This window comes from Hirundo rustica, chromosome 6, assembly GCF_015227805.2.
Source record: "Hirundo rustica isolate bHirRus1 chromosome 6, bHirRus1.pri.v3, whole genome shotgun sequence".
NCBI classification, from domain to species: domain Eukaryota; kingdom Metazoa; phylum Chordata; class Aves; order Passeriformes; family Hirundinidae; genus Hirundo; species Hirundo rustica.
Genome location: NC_053455.1, coordinates 28,986,892 through 29,008,787, shown reverse-complemented (window position 1 = coordinate 29,008,787; position 21,896 = coordinate 28,986,892). Strand labels below are relative to the sequence as shown.

Here is a 21,896-nt window from a genome sequence, read left to right as displayed (position 1 = left end):
GAGCAATATAAGTCTTGGAATAGCTCATGGCCATGCCAGGTGCTGTCATTGCACAAAAGGTGCAGGACTGCATGTCCCAAGAAATGCCAGGAGAGCAGTGCTGGGCCACCTCTGCCTGAGATGTTCACAGGCCTGCAGCTTGGCTGAGTTTGAGGGAAAAAAAGACAGAGCCTGCTGGAGAAACCCAGGAAGGAGGGCTGCAGCTGTTCCTGTGCCTCTGTACAGTCCAGCAGGCCTGCTGTAGAGAACTTCCACCACAGTAGATAGGCACACAATGCATCAGCAAGTGTCTGGAGAGAGCAGCTGCCTTTTGGAGATCATAGTATCATAGAATGGTTCGGGTTGAAAGGGACCTTAAATGTCATATAGACCAACCTCCCTGCAATAAACAGGGACATCTTCAACTAGATCAGATTGCTCAGAGCCCTGTCCAGCCTGATCTTGGATGTTTCCAGGCTTGGGACATCCATCATCTCTCTGGGCAACCTGGGACAGTGTTTTATCACCCTCGTTGTGAAAAACTTCTACCTTATGTAGACATAAAGACATCTGTATCTTTTAGTTTAAAGCCCTTGCCCTACTAATAAATCTATCCCCATCTTACAAGCCTCCTTCAGGTACTGAAAGGTGGCAATAAGGTGTCTCTGGAACTTTCTCTTCTTTGAGCTGAGATGCTCCATAAGTGTCAGGGGATCGGCTGTGACGATCCCGCCCTGCCGTGGGTGCTGGCAGGAGTGCAGCAGTGGCTCCAGGCAAATCTGGCGTCTCTCAGCACGTGTGTGCCCACACCAGTCCTGCCTCAATTCCCCTCCCCTCCCCTCGCCTGTGTGTGGGAAAGCGCATTTATAGAAGAAGCCTCGGCTTGAATGCAGACACAGCGTACTCAACAACTCTGGAGCTATGTGGCAGGTTAGTGCCCGCTCCCTGTGCCGGGCCAGCTCCCGAGCCTGGCAGAGGCGGCTGCCTTGGCCCGGGCCCGAGCCCGCAGCCCCAGGGAGCCGCAGCCCCGCGTGGAGCCCCGGGACAGCCCCCGCCCAGGGACTCTGCTCCATGGCCCCCTCCATCCGCCTGTCGCCCGCCGCCCGCAGCCTCTTCGATGAGCCGCTGGCCATCGCCGTGCAGGGCCTCGGCCCGCGGCAGCAGGTCACGCTGCGGACGTCCTTGCGGGACGAGACCGGGGAGCTCTTCCAGGCCAGCGCCCGCTACCAGGCGGGCGACGACGGGCGGCTGGACCTGGCCCGTTGTCCTGCGCTGCCGGGAGGCAGCTTCTCCGGCCTGGAGCCCATGGGGCTGCTCTGGGCTTTGCAGCCCCAGAAGCCTTTCTGGCGCCTGGTAAAGCGGGACGTGCAGAGCCCCTTCCTCCTGCAGCTGGAGGTGTTTGAGGGCCACGGGGAGCGTCCCGGGCGCCTCCTGGCCCAGGCGCAGCACGAGCGGGCGTTCCTGCGGGACGGGGTGCGGAGAGTCCCGGTGCGAGAGGGAAGGATCCGGGCGACGCTTTTCCTGCCCCCCGGTGAGTACCAACTGCAGCCACCCTGCTTTCTCTAACCCGGTGTTTTGTTAGTGAAAGTTCTTCCATGACCTCTGTGAAGGAGTCCATTAAAGTCCCACGCCATTTCTCCCATCCTTCCCTTGCCCCTCCCTTGCCATTGACCAGCCTGACCATCCTTTCCAATTCACCTGCCCATGCATGTGCCAAGACGTGGTTGTAGAAGTCAGAGGAATAACCATTCTTACCCTAGGCTTGAGGGGTTTTGTTTGTTTGTTTAAAAAAAACCCAAAACAAACAAAACCCAACTACAACAACAACAAAAAAGCAACCATTAAGAAATTCACGGCAAGTGAATGTGAGTGTGCCAGGAGAGCTGCTGGGCAAGAAGCTGCAGAAGAGAGTGGTGGGGAAGGGCTCTGTGACAGTCACTGGCATTCTTACTCACTGGGGGTTGTGGAATCCTCCCTCCTCGCCCAATAGCAACTAACTATAGTAACTATTCGGTGACCATGGCCCACCGTATTGGGGTGAACATCATCAGTTTGTGAAAGAGGGAAAATGAGGGGCTCAAGAACATTTACAGGGAATAAATCTTTCCAGCAGGAAAAGACAATTATTTAATTGCTCCGGAGAAGGAGCAGAGCATCCTTCTTAGATGTAAGGGTTGCCCAAGACACCACCTGTCTATAGCATCTGGGCAGCTACACCAAGATTTCCCTGCCAGAGTCCAGGGTGTGGGAAGGCTGATTTCATAGACTTAGCATCCCGCCCACAAGACCAGGACTCCGTCCCCTGCCTCACCTCTACCCCCACCTACTGACCAGGAGAGGGAAGAAGCTACCGACATACACTTAATATCCAAAATGTCCCACTTCCCCTGAGCTGAGGCACTTAGGATAAGTCAAATGCTCGTGCATTTTCTCCAAGTCCCATGAGCTCCACCTTTTGCCTGTTTTTTAAAATGATAAACCCTTCCCACACGTTCTCTGGCACTTTTAATTGTTTCCTAGGTACTTTGAGTCATTTCCTAGGCAGAGGATAAAAAGCATTTATCTCCATCCTACTGCCACTACAAACAAGCTTCAGCTTAGCAAGACTGTAAGCTAGGTCTGTAGTCAGTATTTCTCCTAGTTCTATTTGGAGATGTGTTTCACAACCATGATTTCATCACACTCAAATTGTCCTGCACTGAGATACCCCATCATGCTTTTCAGTTCCTGAACCTGCTGTCTACACCACACACCTCCACGTTCAGATTCAGGAGCTGGATACTTCTCAGCAAATTACCTAAGGCCATGTAGAGGCAGAGAGCTCAAAGGGCTTTTGCTACAGTACTGTCACACCTCCCTTGAGCACCCCCACACTTTATTCAGCTGTACCACCTTTTCTGGGCTTGTTCAGTGCAAGTCCACAGAGCCCTGCCAAACTCAGCTGAGCCCTGGGCCACAGACAACTGCACTCCTGGCCCCTGGCCACACAGCCACTGCTCTGAGTGCTCACAGCCTATGAAGAGCCAGTAGATGTGCTGTTGCCTGAATGCAAACAGCCACAGAAGGAAGAGCACAGCAGCGCTTTGATGACAGGGCTCTCCTTGGTCCAAGGCAGAGAGGGAACAGACGCTGTGCTCTCTCTCCTCGCCTCTGCGACACCCTGCAACACATTCCCACCTTCCACCTGCAGCCTTATCTGCAGCCTTACCTGTGGTGCAGGGTGTGAGACTGTGGTAGGAGGGCATCCTCAAAGGGTGGGAGGCATGACCCCACTCAGGCCTGTGGCTCTCCTGAAGCCAGAAGTAGATCAGATGTGAGCTAGGTCTTCTCCACTCCCCAACAGGTCCAGGGTCACCTTCTCTGGCCAGCAGCTTGTGGAGCTTTTGCTGGAGGTTGCAGTCCCAAAATCAATCAGGCTGAAGGAATGCAACAGCCAAAGCATTCTCTTTCCCTGCGCTGGCTGGACAGATTCAGGATTCTCGCAGGATGAGGAAAAGAGCATCGTGGACCAAGAAAGATCCAAACAGAGATCTGCTGATCACCCACTGAGGCACCTGGATAGTGTCCAGAATTTGATACTGACTGCTGCTAGACATGACTGCCAAAGAAACAAAGTACTTGTTTGGGTCACTTACAGCTTTTCAAGGGATCCCAAATGTTAAAAAGCCACAATACAAACAAAAAAGCTTACAGTTTCTATTTGCATTGCATCTATCAAACCATGACACCTTGAGGATTTTTTTATAGTGGTAGGTGAAAAGCTTGTTGTTACAGGGCTACTTACAGGACGAGAATTTGGGACAAGATTCTTTTACCAAAGTCTCTCTGCCTGTTGGCCCTAAACACAATGCACAGTTCTGCTGACTCCTAAAACAAATAAGGGTTTGCACCTTACATAAGAAGTTCTGCTCCTGCACTTTTTTCTTCTGCAACACACTCTAAATTTTTTTCAGGGGATGACACTGCACAACTAATGGATCATGTCTTTTCCCCAAAAGATGCTTTTCTGCAGTTCCTGTCTGGTACCTCGTTCGATGCATTCCAAACCAGAGAAACATTGAAAGGAGTCATTTCAGGCAATTCTGATCTTTGTCTTGTTTGCTCCAGGAGAAGACACCTTTCCAGGGATCATTGATATACATGGATTTGGAGGAGGTCTTTTAGAGGCCAGAGCAAGCCTGCTGGCCAATCATGGCTTTGCCACTCTGGCCCTAGCTTATTATCAATTTGAAGATCTGCCCCAGAAACCAAAGGAACTCCACCTGGAATATTTTGAAGAGGCAGTGAACTATATGCTGCAGCACCCACAGGTAGGAACACCACTGTTTACTCTGGGTTCCAGGAACCACTCCTGTAAAGCCCTCTCACTTTGCCCAAGTAATCTTTGGAGGAAGTTGCAGAAATACTCACCACTTTCCAAGGATTTTGGGTGTCTGAGTCCTAGGAAAGAGAAGAGGCAAGTATACATGCACTGGAAGGGGAATGGAGAGAGATCGCAAAGCAACATCACAAGAGACAGATTAGACAGAGTAGAGATCGCAAAGCAACATCACAAGAGACAGATTAGACATAACCAGGTGAGAAGTGTGTGCAGGAGAAAGCCTTCATGAGTTGCCACCAAATGTTGTCCTATAATCTCAAGAGTGAAAAGTAAAAAGCATCTGGCAGGGTCTAAGTCTAACAACTCATAGCTGTGACCTGCAAGTTGTCCCTAGATGGATGAAATTATGTCTCCCCACTCCTGCCTGATTTCAAAACACCAGGGAACATTCTGCATGTGAGTGGTTTGAAGTACAGTGTGAGGAGGAAGTATAGGGGGTGTGGGAGGGTGTGCCTGTCCTTGGTCCAGAAGGAAAAGTAATCATTACCATCACTTTCTTCATGTAGTTTTGCAAACTCTCAGCATTAGACAATCTTCCCCTCCATGAACCAGCTGTTGTGCTTTTCAGATCAGCATTGCTGAGCATTTCCTCTTCTCTCCCAGGTGAAGGGTCCAGGGGTTGGCCTGCTCGGTTTCTCCAAAGGGGCTGAAGTGTCCCTTGCCATGGCTGCCTTCCTGAAGAACATCATGGCTGTTGCTTCCCTCAATGCCCCTGTTGCTGCTACATGTATTCCTTTCTCTTACAAGGATAAAATCATCCCTGCTGCGACCTCATATGAACACAAAGCCAAGACCACCAGTTCCAAGTTTCTTGATTATTCTGATGTCCTTGATGATCCCTTTCAAGCCCCTGGCAACCAAAGCCTGATCCCACTAGAGAAAGCTGAGGCACAGTTTCTATTCATTGTGGGACAAGATGACCATGTTGTCAAGAGTGAGTATTATGCTACCGAAGTCTGCAAGCTTATGCAGGCTCAAGGGAAGGGAAATTTTCAGATTCTTTCCTACCCTGGAACAGGGCACTGCATAGACCCTCCCTTTTTCCCTTTGTACCCCATAGGAAGCCACCCTGTTTTTCACAAGCGGGCAGTCCTGGGTGGGGAGCTCAGGGCTTACTCTAAAGCTCAAGTTCATGCTTGGTCACAGGTCCAGGCTTTTTTCAAAAAGTATTTAATTGTTAACTAATGTGCAACAAATAATGTGCAAGCAACACACAACTTTGAACAACCAGATCTGATAAATTCTGCTACAATTATCAGGTCAAACCTTGTCACAGCTGTACAACTACAGTATCATCCATGACTTTGCACATCCATAACACAGAAAAGAAATGGGTTTGCCTTTTCTGTTCCCCCCTCAACCTTTTTGCTCAAGTGTCAAGAAAAGAAATGGTGGGTTTTACCTTAGTCTTGGATAAAACAGGTCATGTGCAAAATGCACAGTTACGTTTCTTCGGTGGTTTCTATTCCTCTAATACTTGACAATGCTTTCCATGCCACTGTGGTCTCTACATGCATATGCTATCCTCAGGTCATACTGAGCTCCCGAATGACAAGTTTGGAGCAGGCTTTTATGGTGAATGTGTCATTGCAAATGGAAATGTCTCTGACCCCTGTGCTGCTGGAAGTTTGTATATATCCTGCTGTAGCCAGGATGCTGGGCTGTGTCTGCTTAAGCCTTGGGAAAGGTCGTTTGCCTTTTGTGCCTTCTTTCTGTCTTCCCTTCAGAAGGAAGTGTTCTGGCTCGTGGATACTTCTGGCCACAAGATGTCACGCAAAAAACCTTTCTCTTGAATTTCACCCATTTTGATCTTCTCCCACATGATGCGGAACATTTGAATCTTTGTTACTGGGATGAGAATTGTAATAAAGAGACTGGTATTTGAAAGCCATGGAATCATTTGCTGTGCTTTGGTTAGATGCAGCGCTTACAACTTGACTACTTTCTCATCCGAGGGTGAAGGCTTAGGAAAGCTTGCAGCACCTTGCAATCAAAGGTTGCCCAGGTGGGAACAGGAGACCACAGAAGATGGATACGTGGCCCCCTTGCCTTCATGCTCTTCCATAGCTCTTGTGTCACCAAGCATGGAGAAAGAATGTTGCAGAGGCCTCCAGGACCCTTTCCCTTAACATCTGCTCTCGCATATAGTCAAGCCCCTGATCAAATCCAGTAGTGTAAGCCATGGAGTGTTGTTCTCAACAATAGGATTAATTGCCACACATTCAGTGCTGGACAGCAGACAACATACCCAAATGCTAGATGACAAAACACCTCACCTGCTTGGAGAGAAAGGGTAATTTCCATGGTGAACTCTGCCCAATATCTCTGAACACTTAATATTTCCAATTAGGACAATGCTTGGGATTCCCTTAGATGCTTCCACCTCTTTCACACCTCTAAGACAGACACAAGGAGCTCAGAGCACAAGGCACCCCTGCCCGCATCTCACAGGAAGAGCCTGGAAACAGCTCTCCCTCTGCAGTTCCTTTTGGATCAGAAGAACCATCTCTGTGTAAAATGGACTGAATGACCTTCTTTTTTAAACCCTTCCACAATCCATTACTAGAAGAGCCAGGTATTTTCTGACCTACCTAAATAGTCTGTGAAGGTGCTCCTCCCTTATTGCTCCTGCATCCCTAACCACCCTGACCATTCTTCCCAATACACTCCCTGAGCTGTGCAGCTGCCTAGGCCAGGCAAAGCCTGGTGGAGACATAACCCACCTTGCCCATGCCTTGGGGTAACGAACGGAGAAGCGGAGCCGTCAGGGAGACAAGAAGCAATGGTGAGCTAGCGCTGGTGTAGCTTCTCCCCTCCTCGACTGGGGCTGGCCCTCGCTGCAGTCCCTTGGCTAAGAGGCACAGCTCAGCTCGGCCCTGCCGTGCAGAGCTGTCCCATGTCTGTGCGGTCTGTCCCACACCGGCCCTTCCCTGTCCAACGAATTCCGACTGCGATTCTGCTCGGTGGCTCGTCAACGTATCTGCTCGTCCTCTCCTCACGTCTCCGGCCCGCAGCCACCGCTCGGCCGGGAGAGCTCGGGTGGACACCGAGGAGCTCGCCGAGGCCCATACGGGTTTCAAGAACTGGGCAGCCTTTGGATGAACCCTCCCACAGCCGGGGAAGGCAGCGGGGGGCCGGCAGAAGAGGAGGGGAGGACGCAGGCATACAGGGAAGTACGCAACCACGAAAATCGGGAGGCACGCAGGCAGGCAGGCGGGAAGCGGGCGGGCGGGACAAGGAAGCTACCGCCCCACGCCTCCCCGCCGGGGCGTGCCAGCGGCACTCGGGGCCCGAGCCCGGCCCTGGTCCCGCGAGGATCTGCCCCAGAATCCGCCCCCAAGGGCGGGAGCGACCCGGAGCTATGTGGCAGGTTAGTGCCCGCTCCCTGTGCCGGGCCAGCTCCCGAGCCTGGCAGAGGCGGCTGCCTTGGCCCGGGCCCGAGCCCGCAGCCCCAGGGAGCCGCAGCCCCGCGTGGAGCCCCGGGACAGCCCCCGCCCAGGGACTCTGCTCCATGGCCCCCTCCATCCGCCTGTCGCCCGCCGCCCGCAGCCTCTTCGATGAGCCGCTGGCCATCGCCGTGCAGGGCCTCGGCCCGCGGCAGCAGGTCACGCTGCGGACGTCCTTGCGGGACGAGACCGGGGAGCTCTTCCAGGCCAGCGCCCGCTACCAGGCGGGCGACGACGGGCGGCTGGACCTGGCCCGTTGTCCTGCGCTGCCGGGAGGCAGCTTCTCCGGCCTGGAGCCCATGGGGCTGCTCTGGGCTTTGCAGCCCCAGAAGCCTTTCTGGCGCCTGGTAAAGCGGGACGTGCAGAGCCCCTTCCTCCTGCAGCTGGAGGTGTTTGAGGGCCACGGGGAGCGTCCCGGGCGCCTCCTGGCCCAGGCGCAGCACGAGCGGGCGTTCCTGCGGGACGGGGTGCGGAGAGTCCCGGTGCGAGAGGGAAGGATCCGGGCGACGCTTTTCCTGCCCCCCGGTGAGTACCGGCCGTGCCGGGCTCCTTCTCCCACGGTGTTGCCTCTGCTTTCGGCCCCGCACTCCCAGGCCCGGCGGCAGACCGCCTCCAGGCTCCCCTGGAGCCCCGTACCAGGCAGAGGACAAGGGCGAGCTGCTTCTCGCCATAGGCACTGGGCACTCCTCAAGGAGTGGCCTGGTCAGCCCAACCAGCTCCGATCTGCTGGCCGTGCTCCTCACACGGTGCAGCTGCATGTGCTGAAGCACATGTGTGTTTGTTTAACTGACTTCTATTAGACATGAAGGCATTGATCACAGTACACTTTTTGTTCCCAAATGCTATTGGAGGTGGAGTCAACAAAGTCTTCAAGGTACCTTTCCTCTACCTGGCTGTTTTCCAGGGATTCAGGTGGTAATTCTTTTGGGTAAGTGGTAGACTGCACTTCTGAACTGTAGAGTTTAAGCCTGTGGCTTCCCTTTCCAACCTTTCCACACATCCTGAATTTAGTAATGTCCTGATTGCTGTAGCCCAAGTTGGCTTTTGCTGCCACATTTGTCCCCAGTTCTTCCCTGTTTGTGAGCAGAAGGTCAAGGAAAACATTGGACAGACTTGCCCTGGCAGTATTTTTGTCAGAAAATAGTGAAAAGGGCCTGTGAGGTTTTCAGATTGCCTGACAAATGCTGCGTTGTCCTTCCATCAGCTGTTCACATTTCTGCTCATTCTCTGTAGGAAACTTCATCTCTTGCATTCCCTTGGTTCTGTAGTAGCCACACCCCCACCAATCCCACCTTTCCTTCCCCCTGTGATACAGAGGTTTTCACCAAGCATGTCTCTGGAACCCCATGTACTCAAAGAGCTCTTCTGTGCATTATGTGTCTTCCCCTCTCCCCTTTCTTTCCTGTCGGTCCTGGATAACTCTTTCATGACAGTACTAAAATCATACATGCTGTGCCAGCCTGGGCTCTGACTGCTCTGACTTAATCTGTCTCCTTGAGGCAGGACGTGAATTTCTAGTTCTTGTTTGTTAGCCACGTTTCATGTTAATCTGCAGACACCTGAGGGAAGCCTCACCCTCCCTCCTGAGCAGGAATGGAAGTCTCTCTCTTGGCCTCCTCCTTTCTGTACTTTGTTAGTACTTTGCAGCAATCCCTCTCCGCTCTGCACTTCAGTCCCTGTCCCATGATGAACCTAATGTAATGCTTCCCTTATCAGGTAAGCAAGGCTGGTTTCAAATACTTTCTTCTCTTAATCCCAGAGTAAATGACTGAGGTGTATTTACACTAAAATTGAGAAGCTGCAACCATCAGAAGATGAGATTTTTTTTTTTTTGATCAATCCTCTGAGAAATGCACTAAGGTGAAGCCTTCTGGGTATTTTTGAAGCAGAGTTTGATACACTTGCAGTGAATTTACATGATACAGAGAACTAGTTGTGACTGTCAAAAGATTCTTTCTCTTCCAGCTACCTGTTCCCTGATGTTATCTAAAACATTAGCAGATCTGCTAATTTGTGCTAGATTGTTTAATCTTGCAGCAATGTAGCCATTTCATTAAAACTGTCACAGTAATTTAGGACCCTCAATACCATCCTGCTGCTGGTTTTTTTTTTTTATTGTGGAGTTTTGTGGGGTTTTTTGTGCGTTGTTTGTTTGTTTTGATGGTTTTGTTTGTTTGTTTTTAAAGACACATTCCCAGGTCTATAAATTTGGAATATAAATTAAAAATTGTGGGTAATGTGTCCTGTTATGTGGTCTCTCACAGGAAGTGGCCCCTTTCCAGGAATTATTGACTTGTATGGAACTGGAGGAGGACTCCCTGAATACAGGGCATGCCTGCTGGCCAACCATGGCTTTGCTGTACTGGCTCTGGCTTTCTACAGCTATGAAGATCTCCCCAAAGGGATGAAGGAATTCCACCTGGAATATTTTGAAGAAGCTGTAAACTATATGTTACAACACACCCAGGTTGGTTTGTTCATTTGACTCTCACTACAGTGAACTCATTAGTTAGGTCCTGTCAGACTGCAGAACCGGCAAAGCTGCTGTACTTAAAATAGCATAGCTGTTAAGTTGGCTGTTATTAATTTTATATCTTTAACTCCCATTATAATGGCTCTCTGGCAGATTATTCCAGCTCTTCATTTTGAACTAGCCAGGTGAAACAGTGACACATTGGTCACATACTGGTAATTTCTACTCCATTCAACCCAGTGTCATAACTAGGGTGCTAGTCACCTGGAGGCTTACTGGGCTTGCAATGGGGATTTTAGATTTATGCTCTGTAGAATGTCCTTCAGAAATAAATGTCCTTTTCAGCCATGGAGCACATGATAACCTTCTGTGATCCAGGTCTCAGGGAGACCAAGGAAACTCAAGGAAGTCCACCAATACACATTTGATGCTGTGTATTTTATAAGCTGTTAAAATCACTCCAAATGTTGGTATTTGATAAGTGTGGGTTTTAGTAGCTAGTTGTGCACTTAAGGATCCTTCTAATTCAGCAACCCTTGGAAGAGAGCCCTGCTCAATCTGCATCTCCTTGTAAGTAGCTATGAGTGACAGTAGCTAGAATTGCACAAACCAACACTTGGTTTCTCGGGAGAATGAAAATAAATACCTTCCTCAGCCTCAGAAAGATGAGTAGTTGTTAAAGGTCTTGGCTGCTTTTTAGTCATCTTAACCTTAACTGCTCATACCACCTCTCTGCCCAAAAAAATCTGAAAATTTCTTCCCTCTGTATTTTTTTTCCCTTGAGAGCAGTACAGTACCACTCCCTTCCATTAACATCTCCACTGCTACTCTCACTGTGTTTTTAATGCGTTGCAAAGTTTCAGCCATATTTTCCAATTTCCCCCTTCCCGTATTTCAAAGTCAGTGGGTTTGAAGTCTATTACACTGGTGATACAGAAGGTATTAAATTTTGATGCTGTCTCAGAGCCTATTTACCCCTGACAGTATTTGGATATTGAAGAGCTGTGGTATTAGCTAACCTTCTTCCAGTATCCTTACAGGATTTCAGCACAAGTAAGGTCATTTAACTTTTCTATTCTAGTTAATTTGCCTTGTGTAAAAGAAAATTAAGGTAACCTAGTGTAGATTGACTCCAGGGGACTGTACAATTCTCTTAGAAAAATGGTTTTAATAGGTTATATTTTTAAGATAAATTTTAATGAGTAAGCTACCTCAGTTGACTTCTGCGAGTTAGATACCAAGCATTCTAGAGAAGCATGAGAGCAGCTCATGTGGACCCTGCTACCCCACGTCAGCTTCTTAATGGGGAAAACTCGAATATAAGAAATACATTAACGTAAGTGATGACAATATCATAGTCATTGCTGACTTTGAGCATTTTGCAGTAAAAGAAAGCAGAGGAGGCTTCCCCTGCTCTTTCCCTCTTCTTCTCTCAACGGCATTACGAATAAAGTGAATCTGGTACTGCAAATTTGCAAGCACAGCTGTACTCTCTGCTTCAGCACTGAACCTTGTAGCTTTGTTAGGATGATGCTGCAGTCTCGGTAGGGCTTAGGATCGTAAATCAAGCACAGAACAGTGCCCAGGATCTCTCAGATATGGGCCCTGCACACAGGACCTCAGATGCCTGTAGGTGGGGTCCAAATATGGGACAGACACAGCTGCAAACGTGGCAACATATTAAAGAAGTGACATGCCATGGTTCGTTGCTTGTGGTTTCTCTTCTCTCACCTCTAGGTTAAAGGTCCAGGAATTGGTTTGCTTGGACACTCGAAGGGGGGTGACCTGTGCATCTCCATGGCCTCCTTCCTAAAGGGCATCACAGCCACTGCCCTCATCAATGGCTCAGTGGCAAATGTGGGCGCAGTGCTCTGCTACAAGGACATCACCATTCCGCCCCTTGGTATCAATCTAAAACGCATCAAGGTTAGCAAGTCTGGGATTGCTGATATTATTGATGTGTTGAACAACCCACTAGAAGGGCCTGACCAGCAAAGCTTTATCCCTTTGGAGAAGGCTGAGTGTCGCTTCTTGTTCATTGTTGGCCAGGATGATCACAACTGGAAAAGTGAATTCTTTGCAGTTGAGGGGAGCAAACGTTTGCAAGCTCATGGGAAAGAAAAGCCTGAGATAGTCTGTTATCCTGGAGCAGGACACTACATCGAACCTCCCTTTTTCCCGATGTGTGCAGCCTCAATGCACCTGCTATTTGGCAAGCCTGTGATGTGGGGAGGGGAGCCCAAGGCACACTGTGAGGCACAAATAGGTGCTTGGCAGCAGATCCAAGCTTTCTTTCGTAAACACCTCACAGGCAAGCCATCTGGAACATCCAGTAAGCTCTGATATGAATTAGGTTACTTTACAGATGAAGATGCTGGTGTTTCAAGTTTGTTTTGTTAAATGGCTCAGAATGAGAACAAAGAACATCAGAGAATAAGCTGTTAAAGTTCTTGGAGGATGACGGTGGGTGAAAGCAAGAAAGCAGCTTCCTTTTCACATCCTTCTCTAATCTTGGTTAGGGGTCTTGGCCTCCTGTTTTATGTAGTGCAGGGTTATGAGCTGTGGAAAACAAATGGTAAGGCTGTGTATGCTTTCAGTGTGAATTGAAGTGGTAGGTAACTCATCCAAGCTGACAACCGGGATGAAAATATGCCTTGGCCTTCTCAGAGGAAATGTATGCCATTGCCCAGCTTTGTGTTCTGGTTCCAGTACTCTAGTTTTCCTGGAAGCAGTAATCTGCCACCAGTAATCTTTCTGTTTTCTCTGTGCATTTCTCCCTCCTTTGTTGCTCCTTCCCCTTCTCCCAAACTACTACAATGCATCTGCCTTAAAAATATCTAATATTTCACTTAGCAAAAGCAGCACTACTGTGCAAGCACTTCACGTTTATAGGCAACAAACAGCCCATGTGACATTCTGAGCACATGCAGTAGAAGTGAGACCTTTAAACAGTCTGTGGAAGTTTGTAAGCGTGGAGAAACAACAGAGCAGGTCCTGTTGTCATCCTGGAGCTGCTCACGGGTGTCTCCTCAGCATGGCTGGGTATCGCTGTGGAGATCCGCAGCACTGTCGGAGCTCTCTGCCTGTACATTCCCCAAATGCCTTCTCAGCTGTCTGCTCCTGAGGGCTGCTGAGCAGCCCGGCCGCGGGGCTGGCACGGCGGCTCCGTGAAGCCGGGTGCAGTGCGGGCCTGAGGGGCCCGGCCTGCTGTGGCGGAGCGGGGCTCCGGCTGCCCGCCCGCTGCTCTCTGTGCAGCGGGGTGAGCGCCCAGCCCCGCCGGGCATCGTCACTAGCTTGTGGCACCCAAGCGTGGGGCTGAAGGAGAAGGCGTTGGGCGTTGCCGGCGCGTTTTGCACTGTGTCCCCGAACACGTTGTACCCGCCAGTGCCTGCAGCCTGTATCCGGCCTCGGCTGTTGCCTGCGCGTCAGGCCCGTTTGTGCGTTTTGCAGCCACTGTACTTGTAATGCATTAAAGTGAAACTTTAACCGCTGCCACGGCTCGCTGCTCCAGTCGGTTGGATGGTTTGGGGAAGGCGGGAGCGGCCCGGGGCTGGCGGCCTTCCGGGGCTGGGGGGCGGGGAGGGGCTCTGCTCTCCATTGGGGCCGCCTGGAGGGGGCGGCGGCCGCGGTACCGATATTGCGGGCGGCGCGGCCGCACCGCGCACCCGCCTCTGCCGCTGCCATGTGGAGAGTGCTGGCCGCTGCCGCCGCCCCGGCGCGGGCCCTGCTGCGTACCCCGCCGGCCCGGCGGGCTGCCAGCCTGGCCGTGTCCCCCGCCGCCGGCCCGGCGGACGAGCGGGTAGAGACGCGGGTGGCGGGACTGAGCCCGGGGCAGCCGGTGACCCTGCGGGCGGTGGTGGCCGATGACCGCGGCTGCCTCTTCCAGTCGTGCGCGCACTACCGGGCGGACAGCCGCGGGGAGCTGCACCTGGGCACGGACGCCTCCCACGGCGGGGACTACACCGGCGTGGAGCCCATGGGGCTCTTTTGGAGCCTCGCCCCCGCCGGCATGGAGAAGCCGTACCAGCGGCTCGTTCCCCGCAGCACCGGCGCCCCGATGAAGGTGGAGGTGTTGGTCCACCAGGGCCACAGCCCGCCCGGCGCCATGCCCGGGCCCGTGGTGGCTAAGGCCGAGGTACAGAGGTTGTTCGCGGCCCCCGGCGTGCGGAGGATCCGGCTGAAGGAAGGAGTCGTAAGGGGCTCCCTTTTCCTGCCGCCGGGTGAGTGCCCCGGCCCGAGATCTTCGCCCCGAGGCCGGCGGGACCCACCGCCTTCTCTGACCAGAGCAAGGAAAGTCTCTGGAAATAACCCCCTGCAGAAGCTATCACTCGGGGAATCCGCATTCCCCGGCAGCCGAACGCCGCGCTGCAGACAGGTGGCCCTGAACTCTTGAGGAGATAGCCAAGTGCTTGTCGCGACGGCGCCCGGCCTGTCCGTGGCCATCCCGCCTGGTCCTTCTCTGCGGCGCTGAGCGGGGCGGGCACCGGGAGGCGGCTCTTGCGGGACGGGCCGGAGCTAAAGGAGAGCAGGGGTTGTAGCCTTTACTTCGTTGCTGTGCTCGGCCTGTGGATTTTCAGTTGGTTTGATGTTTGCTCTGGAGTACCAGAATCTAACATCCAGAAAAGCTGACGCGCTTCATTGTGTGAGCGTGTGCTGAATGTCTCAAGGATTTTAACCCTAAGCAGGACTGAATTAAAAAGGTCTTTTTCTTCCCTGTGAAACATAAGCCAGGAAGCAGAGTAGCAGATAAGACTAGAAAATACGTGTATCTCACCTCAGTTACTGCAGTTGCTACAGTTAGTAGTCGAGTTACTTTTGTGGTACAAAACCAAAATGGATTTATGAGCAAGTTCTGCCTGTTCTGCTTATGAAACGGTTGTGCTTTATGAGGTGTGATATTCTGATGGTCTGTGAGTGGTGTTGGAAAATGAAACCTTACACCAGTGATTGTATTTGTACACTTGAGCTATGAGTTAAACTTCTTGTAGTTCCCCGAGTGTTGGGGGAACTGGAACTGCCCTCCACATTACCTCTAATTTAAAACTACTTGGTTCAGCAACTCCTGTATCACTACAGTTATTAAGTATTTAAGTATTTTCATTCCAAACCAATGATTTTTTTATCCATTTAGATACGGATCCAAAGTCCACTGAGGAAAAAAACAACAGAGATTGAACTTTGAATTTCAGATGTTTAGTCAGCATGCTGGATTTTCCATCTCTGAGACATTGTTTTGATCTGTCTTGCCTTAGAGGATGAGTTTGATTTCTGCTGAGCTCAGTGGGAATCCAAAAATCTGCAAGATGAAACTGCATTTTCCCCTTTAGAAACTCTGCCATTGTAATAGTGTGTAACAGTCTGGAATCATTGCTTAAATGATACTGCCATCCCTCTTGATGGAGGATCCAGTTACAGCATTAAAACCATACCTTTCTTTTCTCCAGGGACAAAAAAAAGTTAGTATTTTTAAGATAAGAATCTTAAATGTGAACCATTCTTAGTAAAAGTGAGAGGACATGAGTGGGCTTATGATGTTATTTTAATACAAAAGTGATTTCTCAATTCAGGCATAAGAGTTACAGGTATGGAGGTTTGTTTTTAAATGTTGATAAAGTTGTCTAGCCCATTTTATCCTGCTTTTTAGTGAGGTGTGCAGGAACCATATAGTTGGGCAATTGTAGGCACTCAGAGAGGCAGTCCAGGATGCTTGTGCAAGTTAAAGGGTGTCTTCATGAGAGAGAAACACATTCATCTATGACTATGTTCTGATTACATGCTCTTGCTAGAAAGCTTTCCAGATAGGAGTGATGATTGAATACTCATTTTCTTGCCATCTAGGCTGGCTGCTGCTAGCTAAAGGTTACTGCTGATCATAGCATTATAACAAATTTATCCCAACATATTTTCTCTCCAGTAGAATATTGAACTTCAGTGAGAAAAAGATTAGAACTGAACAAGTAAGAACCCAAAAGCATCCTTCAGTCTCTGACTTCTTAATGCTTTAATTTAGGAGGTTTCCACCATTTAACACGTCTTATACAAAACTTCCTTTTCTTAAGTGTGTTGAAATGCCAGAGACCTTTTCTTTAGCACATACAGGTAGTGTCAGAGTTAACACACTCCTGCAACAAGCATGTCCTCTTTGTGCTGAGATGGTTGTAGTGAGCTGGATCAGGGCACATCAGACATCTGGTGGCCAGGGGGAAAAAAAGAAAAGAAAAAAAATTGATTGCTTGGGGCTCCACTAAGTAGCATCTTTAGTCTTTTAACCTAAGATCTCCTGGCTTGGCATATAGACATGTTACAACGTGACCTTGTCTGCAAAAGCAGCGCTGTTTAAAACTGTGGTTCTGATAATTTCTGGAGTTTGGTGGGACAGATTGTACCCATGTATCTGCACATTTTTCTGTACATCAGTCATGCACACACAACTGCACCCATTCAGCTCTCAGTTCTGCCTTCCTTCTTGTCACATCTGCAGGAGCAGTTCTCCTGCCAAGTCTTACAGTGCTGATGTTGAGATAGAGCTGGTAAGTCCAGTTTATTTTAACAATAGGTTATCTTGCTGGGCTTTGCTCAATGCAGTTTATTCCAGAGTTTACGTAAGTTTTGTAGAATTTACTTCAAGGCTCGTTGTTCTTGCCTCATTACTCATGAGCTTGCACTTTGCTAATTAAGATGAGACTTTGTGGGAAAATAGCTGACTTGGTGTATGATTGGTCGGAGGGTAGGAGGTTAAGACCATGGAAAAATACATTTGGAACAGCTGGGGGGGAGTTGTTTATTTTTGGGGGGTTGTTTTGTTTTGTTTTAAAGCAAAACCTGTAACTTTATATATTTTTACAGGAATGTAAGGACCTGGACCTGTTCTTGGTTTGAAATAGCTGAAGTGGAATACAGCACTGGTTCTCTTAAATCTCTGCTGTGCAAATGAAAAAAATTACTATTTATAGCAAATGTCTTAAGCATTCTGCATTTTGTTCACTCTTCACCAGATGGTTTTTTGTGTCCTCTTTGATAACTTTTCTTCTGTATTTCTTCTCTTTAATATAGGGGATGGTCCCTTTCCAGGAGTGATTGACATGTATGGTGATGAAGGAGGCTTGATTGAATTTAGATCTAGTCTCCTGGCTACCCGTGGTTTTGCCGCTCTTTCTCTGCCGTATTTTGACTTTGAAGATCTTCCTAGGGTCATGAAAGAGTTAAAACTTGAGTACTTTGAGGAGGCAGCAAGGTTCCTACAGCGTCACCCAAAGGTGAGTGCAATGAGAGATCTCCTGGGACTAGGGAGGATTTAGCAGTTATGTCTGAGTGGTGGTGATGGTGGTGAATTTTCTATATTTGAGCATCAGTTTCTGCTGGGCAGGCTTAGGCCAGTTAGTGGCTTACGCATATGACTGGGGAGAGTGAATTTCTTCCAGCACAAAGTGTCTGTTAAATTCATGCTGAAGCTAAAAGATTGCAGATCAGTAGGACAGTGAATGCTGGAGTGTCCTCCAAGCAGGACCAGTGGTGATAAAAACGTTGGGTTTGTTTGGGGTTTTTCTTACATGAAATCAATTAGTTTTAAGAGAGGATGGTACAACATGGCTCAATAGTAGTTGAAAGAATGAATTTGATGATGTGGGATGTTGCTTTCAGTTTTATTTTCCAGGCTAGACAAAAAAGACAAATGCTACTTATCTAATCCTTCAGATGAAATTTGTGAGGTTGCTTTATTTTACTGAGACATATGAAACCGTAGAAATTCAAACTGTGCTTGAATTTCCTCTTACCCATTTTAGGAAAATGAGAAAAAAAAAATTGCATTAACATATGCAGTAGGGACCAGGTAAGGATCAAGTATGCTTGGTATGCCTTGTGCCTGTCTACATTTTTTTGGGGGGTTGATATCTCTTGGTGTCTCTGAAAAATAAGACTGTAATCAGAAGGAAGAGCCTGGGTCCAGACTGTCACTTTCCAACAAGTTACATCAATAATTAATCTAACCTGATTTTTTTAATAAAACAACTCCAAAGTCAATTAATGGCTAATCCCATTATAATGTATGCTTCCTTTATTGCTTTCTTCCTCTCTTCTCCACGCCTATCTTAACTGAAGGTGAAAGGCCCAGGAGTTGGAGTGATTGGGACTGGGAAAGGGGCAGAATTAGCACTCTCCATGATCACCTTCTTGCCAGAAGTAGTGGCTGCTGTCTCAATCTCCGGCTGTAGTTCAAACACAGTTGCAGACCTCCATTATGGTGAGATGACTCTGCCCGGGCTGCGTTTCGATATGAAGAAAGTCAGTGTCTCTGACTCTGGTGTATTTGACATTTTTGAAGCTCTGGATGACCCAGCAAATCCTGCTAATTCTCCTAGTGTGATCCCCATTGAAAAAGCAGAAGGTCACTTTCTCTTAGTGGTAGGGGAAGATGATCGGATGTGGAAGAGCTCCTTATATGCTGAGCTGGCAATCAGACGTCTACGCCAGCATGGGAAGGAGAACTTCGAACTCCTGAGTTATCCGGGAGCAGGTCACCGAATTGATCCTCCTTCTACTCCATTTTGTCAGGTAGCTATGGATCGTGTTTTGGGGGTGCCTGTTCTGGGGGGTGGAGAGAGCAAAGCACATGCCCATGCACAGGAACACTCCTGGGGAAAGATTCAGGAGTTTCTGCACTTGCATTTGGGATGAACACTTCAGCACATGCAAGCTGTTGCAGATCTGCAAGGACTGAACTTGAGCCATCAAAATGACTGGTGATGACTGGTGATGAAGGGATTGACTGAGACAAGCCTTGAAATATGAAAATAACCAAATGACTACTTAGTTACAAGTATAAATCTAAGAAGAAAGGGATTTATTTGGAGCAGCCTAAATTAATTTAACTTGGTAAACAGAGGAGATGCGAAACAACAAGCAGGCTGCACTAATGGTACAAATTTGACAGCTCAAAGTGGTCATGATATGAAGAAACAAGTACCTGAAGAGAGTAGTAGGTACTTCTTTGCTTGCAGTATTTACACCTCAGAGAAAGTTAACAGGCAGCCTGCACCCTCAGCAGTGACAGACGGGATCACACCTTGGCAATGACGGATGATAAACGTAGACATCCAAATCATGAATGACTCTGGCTTTGAGTCCTAAGCTACCTTATTCCAGAATTCTTGTATTTACAGCCATATACACTTCGGAAATGTTTTCCATTTACATGAAGCTGGAGATACATAATTGAAAAGAGGCTTGTATACTTAGAATTGTGGTCTGTTTCTTTCCAAAAAGAACTATGAGCTGAATGGGAAAATGAAGACTGCTTTTCCTTGTCATCCAAGGAGAATGGCGGTACTTAGCACTGTCTTGTATTGGGCATGTACCTGTCTGTTCCTGTAATGACTTGGATTGGTGTTTGACACTCAGGGTATTAAGATTCTGTTGGATAGGTTAGAGCATGTCTGAATACAGCCATTAAGTGAGGGATTAATTACTTGTGGAACTCTTTAGTAATGATGTCAACAGATGCTGACAGCTGTTCTTAGGGAGGAAGCAGAGATGGGAGACAGAAAGCCTAGCCTATAGATTTAAACTGTCTGTAAAAAGCTGTCACCTTATGGTGGTGATTAACTCAGAATCATATTAAACTAACAATGCCCTCCAAAAAAAAGCACCCAAAGCCAAATCTAGGATAGCTTTTCCATGACTGCCTGAGATATTTTTATTTCATTTTTTTCCGTCCAAGTTCATTTTTGGCTAGTGCCTTCCCCCCCCCCCCCGATTCAGGTAGATTGATCTCTCAAGAAGGTCTTGCTGAAATGGTGTCAGTGCTGAAGGCCTGTTTAAGGAGGGCCTCCATCAACAGAATTTCTCCTTCCAAAGTAATTTTGTCAGACCAGTTTGAAAGCTGCCCAGGAAGATACAAATCTTTCATTACTCAGTTTTGCTTTGCTCTCAGGCATCTCTCTCCAGTTAACTGTCATTATGCTGCTGCTCAGTCTCAATAGCTTTCTGCAACTCTTATTATTCCTTATAATTTGATTAAAGTCAGATGGTCTTCACACACAATCAACGCCAACTAAACAATTTATCCATCCATTCTTTACAAGAGAAGCTCCATCCTACTAACTCCAGGCAAGATTTCTTCATGCCTGGTCTCTAAACTCCCTCACCAGCTGAATAAGCTTTGGCCAAGTCACACCTGGTGCCTGAACCTCTGCTAACACGAGCAGCCCCAGAAGACCAGGACCAGAGCCTGCTGTGATGTGCTCCTTGGTGTCACCTGTAGCTGTCACCCTGCCTTTTTCCCCCGTACTCATTTCAAGTAGTGACTGTAGGAGAAAGGGTTGTCTGTTGTGTGAAGGTTCCTGCCTCATCCTGTAGACACGGGAACTTCAGTAGTTGGAGCTGTTACTAATTGTGCAAGAGCAGCACCTCCCCATCCCTGCTCTGTCACTATCCCAGTGCCAATACCTGTGTCTCCACACTGCAGTCCTACCTCAGCATATGCACTGCTATGCAAGATTGCAATCTGGAGGTTCAGGAAGTAAATGTTAAGTTGTAAACAACAAACAAACAAATAAAAAAAACCCTACCAAAAAACCAGGTAGATTAAGAGTGGTCAGACTTGATTTCTAAAGCACAAGCTTTTAAAATAATTCAGTGTTAGATTTTGTGATATATGCAATTTGAAAGAGAAGTAAAATACTTCCTTTATTAAAGAAACAACCGTGTGTAAGAATTTCATGTTAGGTATTTGTTTGGAAAAGTGAATGATGCTTTGTTTCAAAAGGAGGATAAATAAAAACAATATAACTGTACTGTGAAGAACCTTTTTTTTGGGAATGAGTCAGGGTTTCCTAGACAAAATAATAGAAGGACCCGTTGAAAACCAGACAACTTTTGCACTAACATTTTGTATATTTACAATGCTACCTGGGGACCCAAGATTTATTGCAGGCACTCCACAAAATGTGTAGCTGTTTCCTGAAGTGTACATTAAACTGAGTGCCTGATTATGGCCTTAATTACTATTACAGACACGTTATTTATATTGGTTTACATTCACAGAATTGTTAGGGTTGGAAGACACCTCTGGAGATCACCTAGTCCAATTCTTCTGCTAAGGCAGGGTCACCTAGAGCAAGTCAAACGGGAATGTGTCCAGGTGGATTTGGACTGTCTCCAGAGGGCGATTCCACAGCCTCCCTGAGAAGCCTATTCCAGTGCTCTGCCACCCTCAATGTAAAGAGCTGCTTCTTCATGTTGAGGTGGAACTTCTCGTGTTTCAGCTTGAAGTCGTTTCTCCTTGTCCCGTCACCGGGCGCTCCTGAAAAGAGTCTGGCACGATCCTCTTGGCACCCACCTCTGAGACACTTGTATCTACCGATGAGCTCTCCTCTTCTATAGATGAAACAGGCCAAGGTCCCGCAGGTCCCTCCCTCCCTCCTCACAAGAGAGAGGTTCCAGACCCCCTCATCATCTTCGTGGCTCTCCGCTCCCCTCTCCAGTAGCTCCTCTTGTACCGAGGAGCCCGGAACCCGCCACAGTAATTCTTTGCCAGGCCAAACGCCCATCGCATTCCATTACGACGAGCGCTCGGGGGGTGCTGACTGAGCTCGGCGGCGGGCCGCTCGCCCCGCGC

At 48.6% G+C, this 21,896-nt stretch overlaps 4 protein-coding genes across 7 annotated transcripts; 3 read left to right on the top strand and 1 right to left on the bottom strand.

The window, feature by feature from the left end:
- The first annotated feature begins 900 nt into the window (after positions 1 to 900).
- LOC120753915 (acyl-coenzyme A thioesterase 5-like) lies at positions 901 to 5,545 on the top strand. Its single transcript, XM_040066766.1, has 3 exons — positions 901 to 1,510; positions 4,087 to 4,289; positions 4,964 to 5,545. Exons 1-3 carry the CDS (start codon positions 901 to 903, stop codon positions 5,543 to 5,545), a joined length of 1,395 nt encoding a protein of 464 aa, XP_039922700.1.
- A 47-nt stretch (positions 5,546 to 5,592) lies between these two features.
- LOC120753914 (uncharacterized) lies at positions 5,593 to 7,873 on the bottom strand. Its single transcript, XM_040066764.2, has 3 exons — positions 7,739 to 7,873; positions 7,084 to 7,602; positions 5,593 to 6,636 (listed from the first exon to the last, which is right to left on the bottom strand). The coding sequence occupies exons 1-3, from the start codon at positions 7,871 to 7,873 to the stop codon at positions 6,616 to 6,618; spliced, it is 675 nt and encodes a 224-aa protein (XP_039922698.1). The 3' UTR covers positions 5,593 to 6,615.
- LOC120754674 (acyl-coenzyme A thioesterase 1-like) lies at positions 7,586 to 17,470 on the top strand. 4 transcript variants are annotated; one of them, XM_040068533.1, is made up of 3 exons: positions 7,586 to 7,730; positions 10,071 to 10,273; positions 12,017 to 13,770. In XM_040068533.1, exons 2-3 carry the CDS (start codon positions 10,211 to 10,213, stop codon positions 12,620 to 12,622), a joined length of 669 nt encoding a protein of 222 aa, XP_039924467.1. In that variant the 5' UTR covers positions 7,586 to 7,730; positions 10,071 to 10,210; the 3' UTR covers positions 12,623 to 13,770. The 4 variants fall into 4 exon arrangements, with proteins under 4 accessions (XP_039924467.1, XP_039924465.1, XP_058276865.1 ...); XM_040068531.2 differs by having other exon boundaries at positions 7,726 to 8,331; XM_058420882.1 differs by lacking the exons at positions 7,586 to 7,730; positions 12,017 to 13,770 and adding exons at positions 7,737 to 8,331; positions 17,333 to 17,470.
- On the top strand, positions 13,962 to 21,589 carry LOC120754675 (acyl-coenzyme A thioesterase 5-like). The gene is made up of 3 exons (XM_040068534.2): positions 13,962 to 14,499; positions 17,333 to 17,535; positions 18,380 to 21,589. The coding sequence occupies exons 1-3, from the start codon at positions 13,962 to 13,964 to the stop codon at positions 18,953 to 18,955; spliced, it is 1,317 nt and encodes a 438-aa protein (XP_039924468.1). The 3' UTR covers positions 18,956 to 21,589.
- Positions 21,590 to 21,896: the final 307 nt, after the last annotated feature.

What these genes read in the sequence shown, in the direction of transcription:
- LOC120754674 (XM_040068531.2), top strand. Translation starts at nt 7,872, where the DNA reads ATGGCCCCCTCCATCCGCCTGTCGCCCGCCGCCCGCAGCCTCTTCGAT. An exon ending in GACGCTTTTCCTGCCCCCCG is followed by an intron (nt 8,332 to 10,070) that starts GTGAGTACCGGC and finishes GGTCTCTCACAG; the next exon opens with GAAGTGGCCCCTTTCCAGGA. An exon ending in ATATGTTACAACACACCCAG is followed by an intron (nt 10,274 to 12,016) that starts GTTGGTTTGTTC and finishes TCTCACCTCTAG; the next exon opens with GTTAAAGGTCCAGGAATTGG.
- LOC120753915 (XM_040066766.1), top strand. Translation starts at nt 901, where the DNA reads ATGTGGCAGGTTAGTGCCCGCTCCCTGTGCCGGGCCAGCTCCCGAGCC. An exon ending in GACGCTTTTCCTGCCCCCCG is followed by an intron (nt 1,511 to 4,086) that starts GTGAGTACCAAC and finishes TGTTTGCTCCAG; the next exon opens with GAGAAGACACCTTTCCAGGG. An exon ending in ATATGCTGCAGCACCCACAG is followed by an intron (nt 4,290 to 4,963) that starts GTAGGAACACCA and finishes CTTCTCTCCCAG; the next exon opens with GTGAAGGGTCCAGGGGTTGG.
- LOC120753914 (XM_040066764.2), bottom strand. Translation starts at nt 7,873, where the DNA reads ATGGAGCAGAGTCCCTGGGCGGGGGCTGTCCCGGGGCTCCACGCGGGG. An exon ending in TGGCCCGGCACAGGGAGCGG is followed by an intron (nt 7,603 to 7,738) that starts GCACTAACCTGC and finishes GTGGGGCGGTAG; the next exon opens with CTTCCTTGTCCCGCCCGCCC. An exon ending in TACCCCAAGGCATGGGCAAG is followed by an intron (nt 6,637 to 7,083) that starts GTGGGTTATGTC and finishes CTCTCCAAGCAG; the next exon opens with GTGAGGTGTTTTGTCATCTA.
- LOC120754675 (XM_040068534.2), top strand. Translation starts at nt 13,962, where the DNA reads ATGTGGAGAGTGCTGGCCGCTGCCGCCGCCCCGGCGCGGGCCCTGCTG. An exon ending in CTCCCTTTTCCTGCCGCCGG is followed by an intron (nt 14,500 to 17,332) that starts GTGAGTGCCCCG and finishes TCTTTAATATAG; the next exon opens with GGGATGGTCCCTTTCCAGGA. An exon ending in TCCTACAGCGTCACCCAAAG is followed by an intron (nt 17,536 to 18,379) that starts GTGAGTGCAATG and finishes TCTTAACTGAAG; the next exon opens with GTGAAAGGCCCAGGAGTTGG.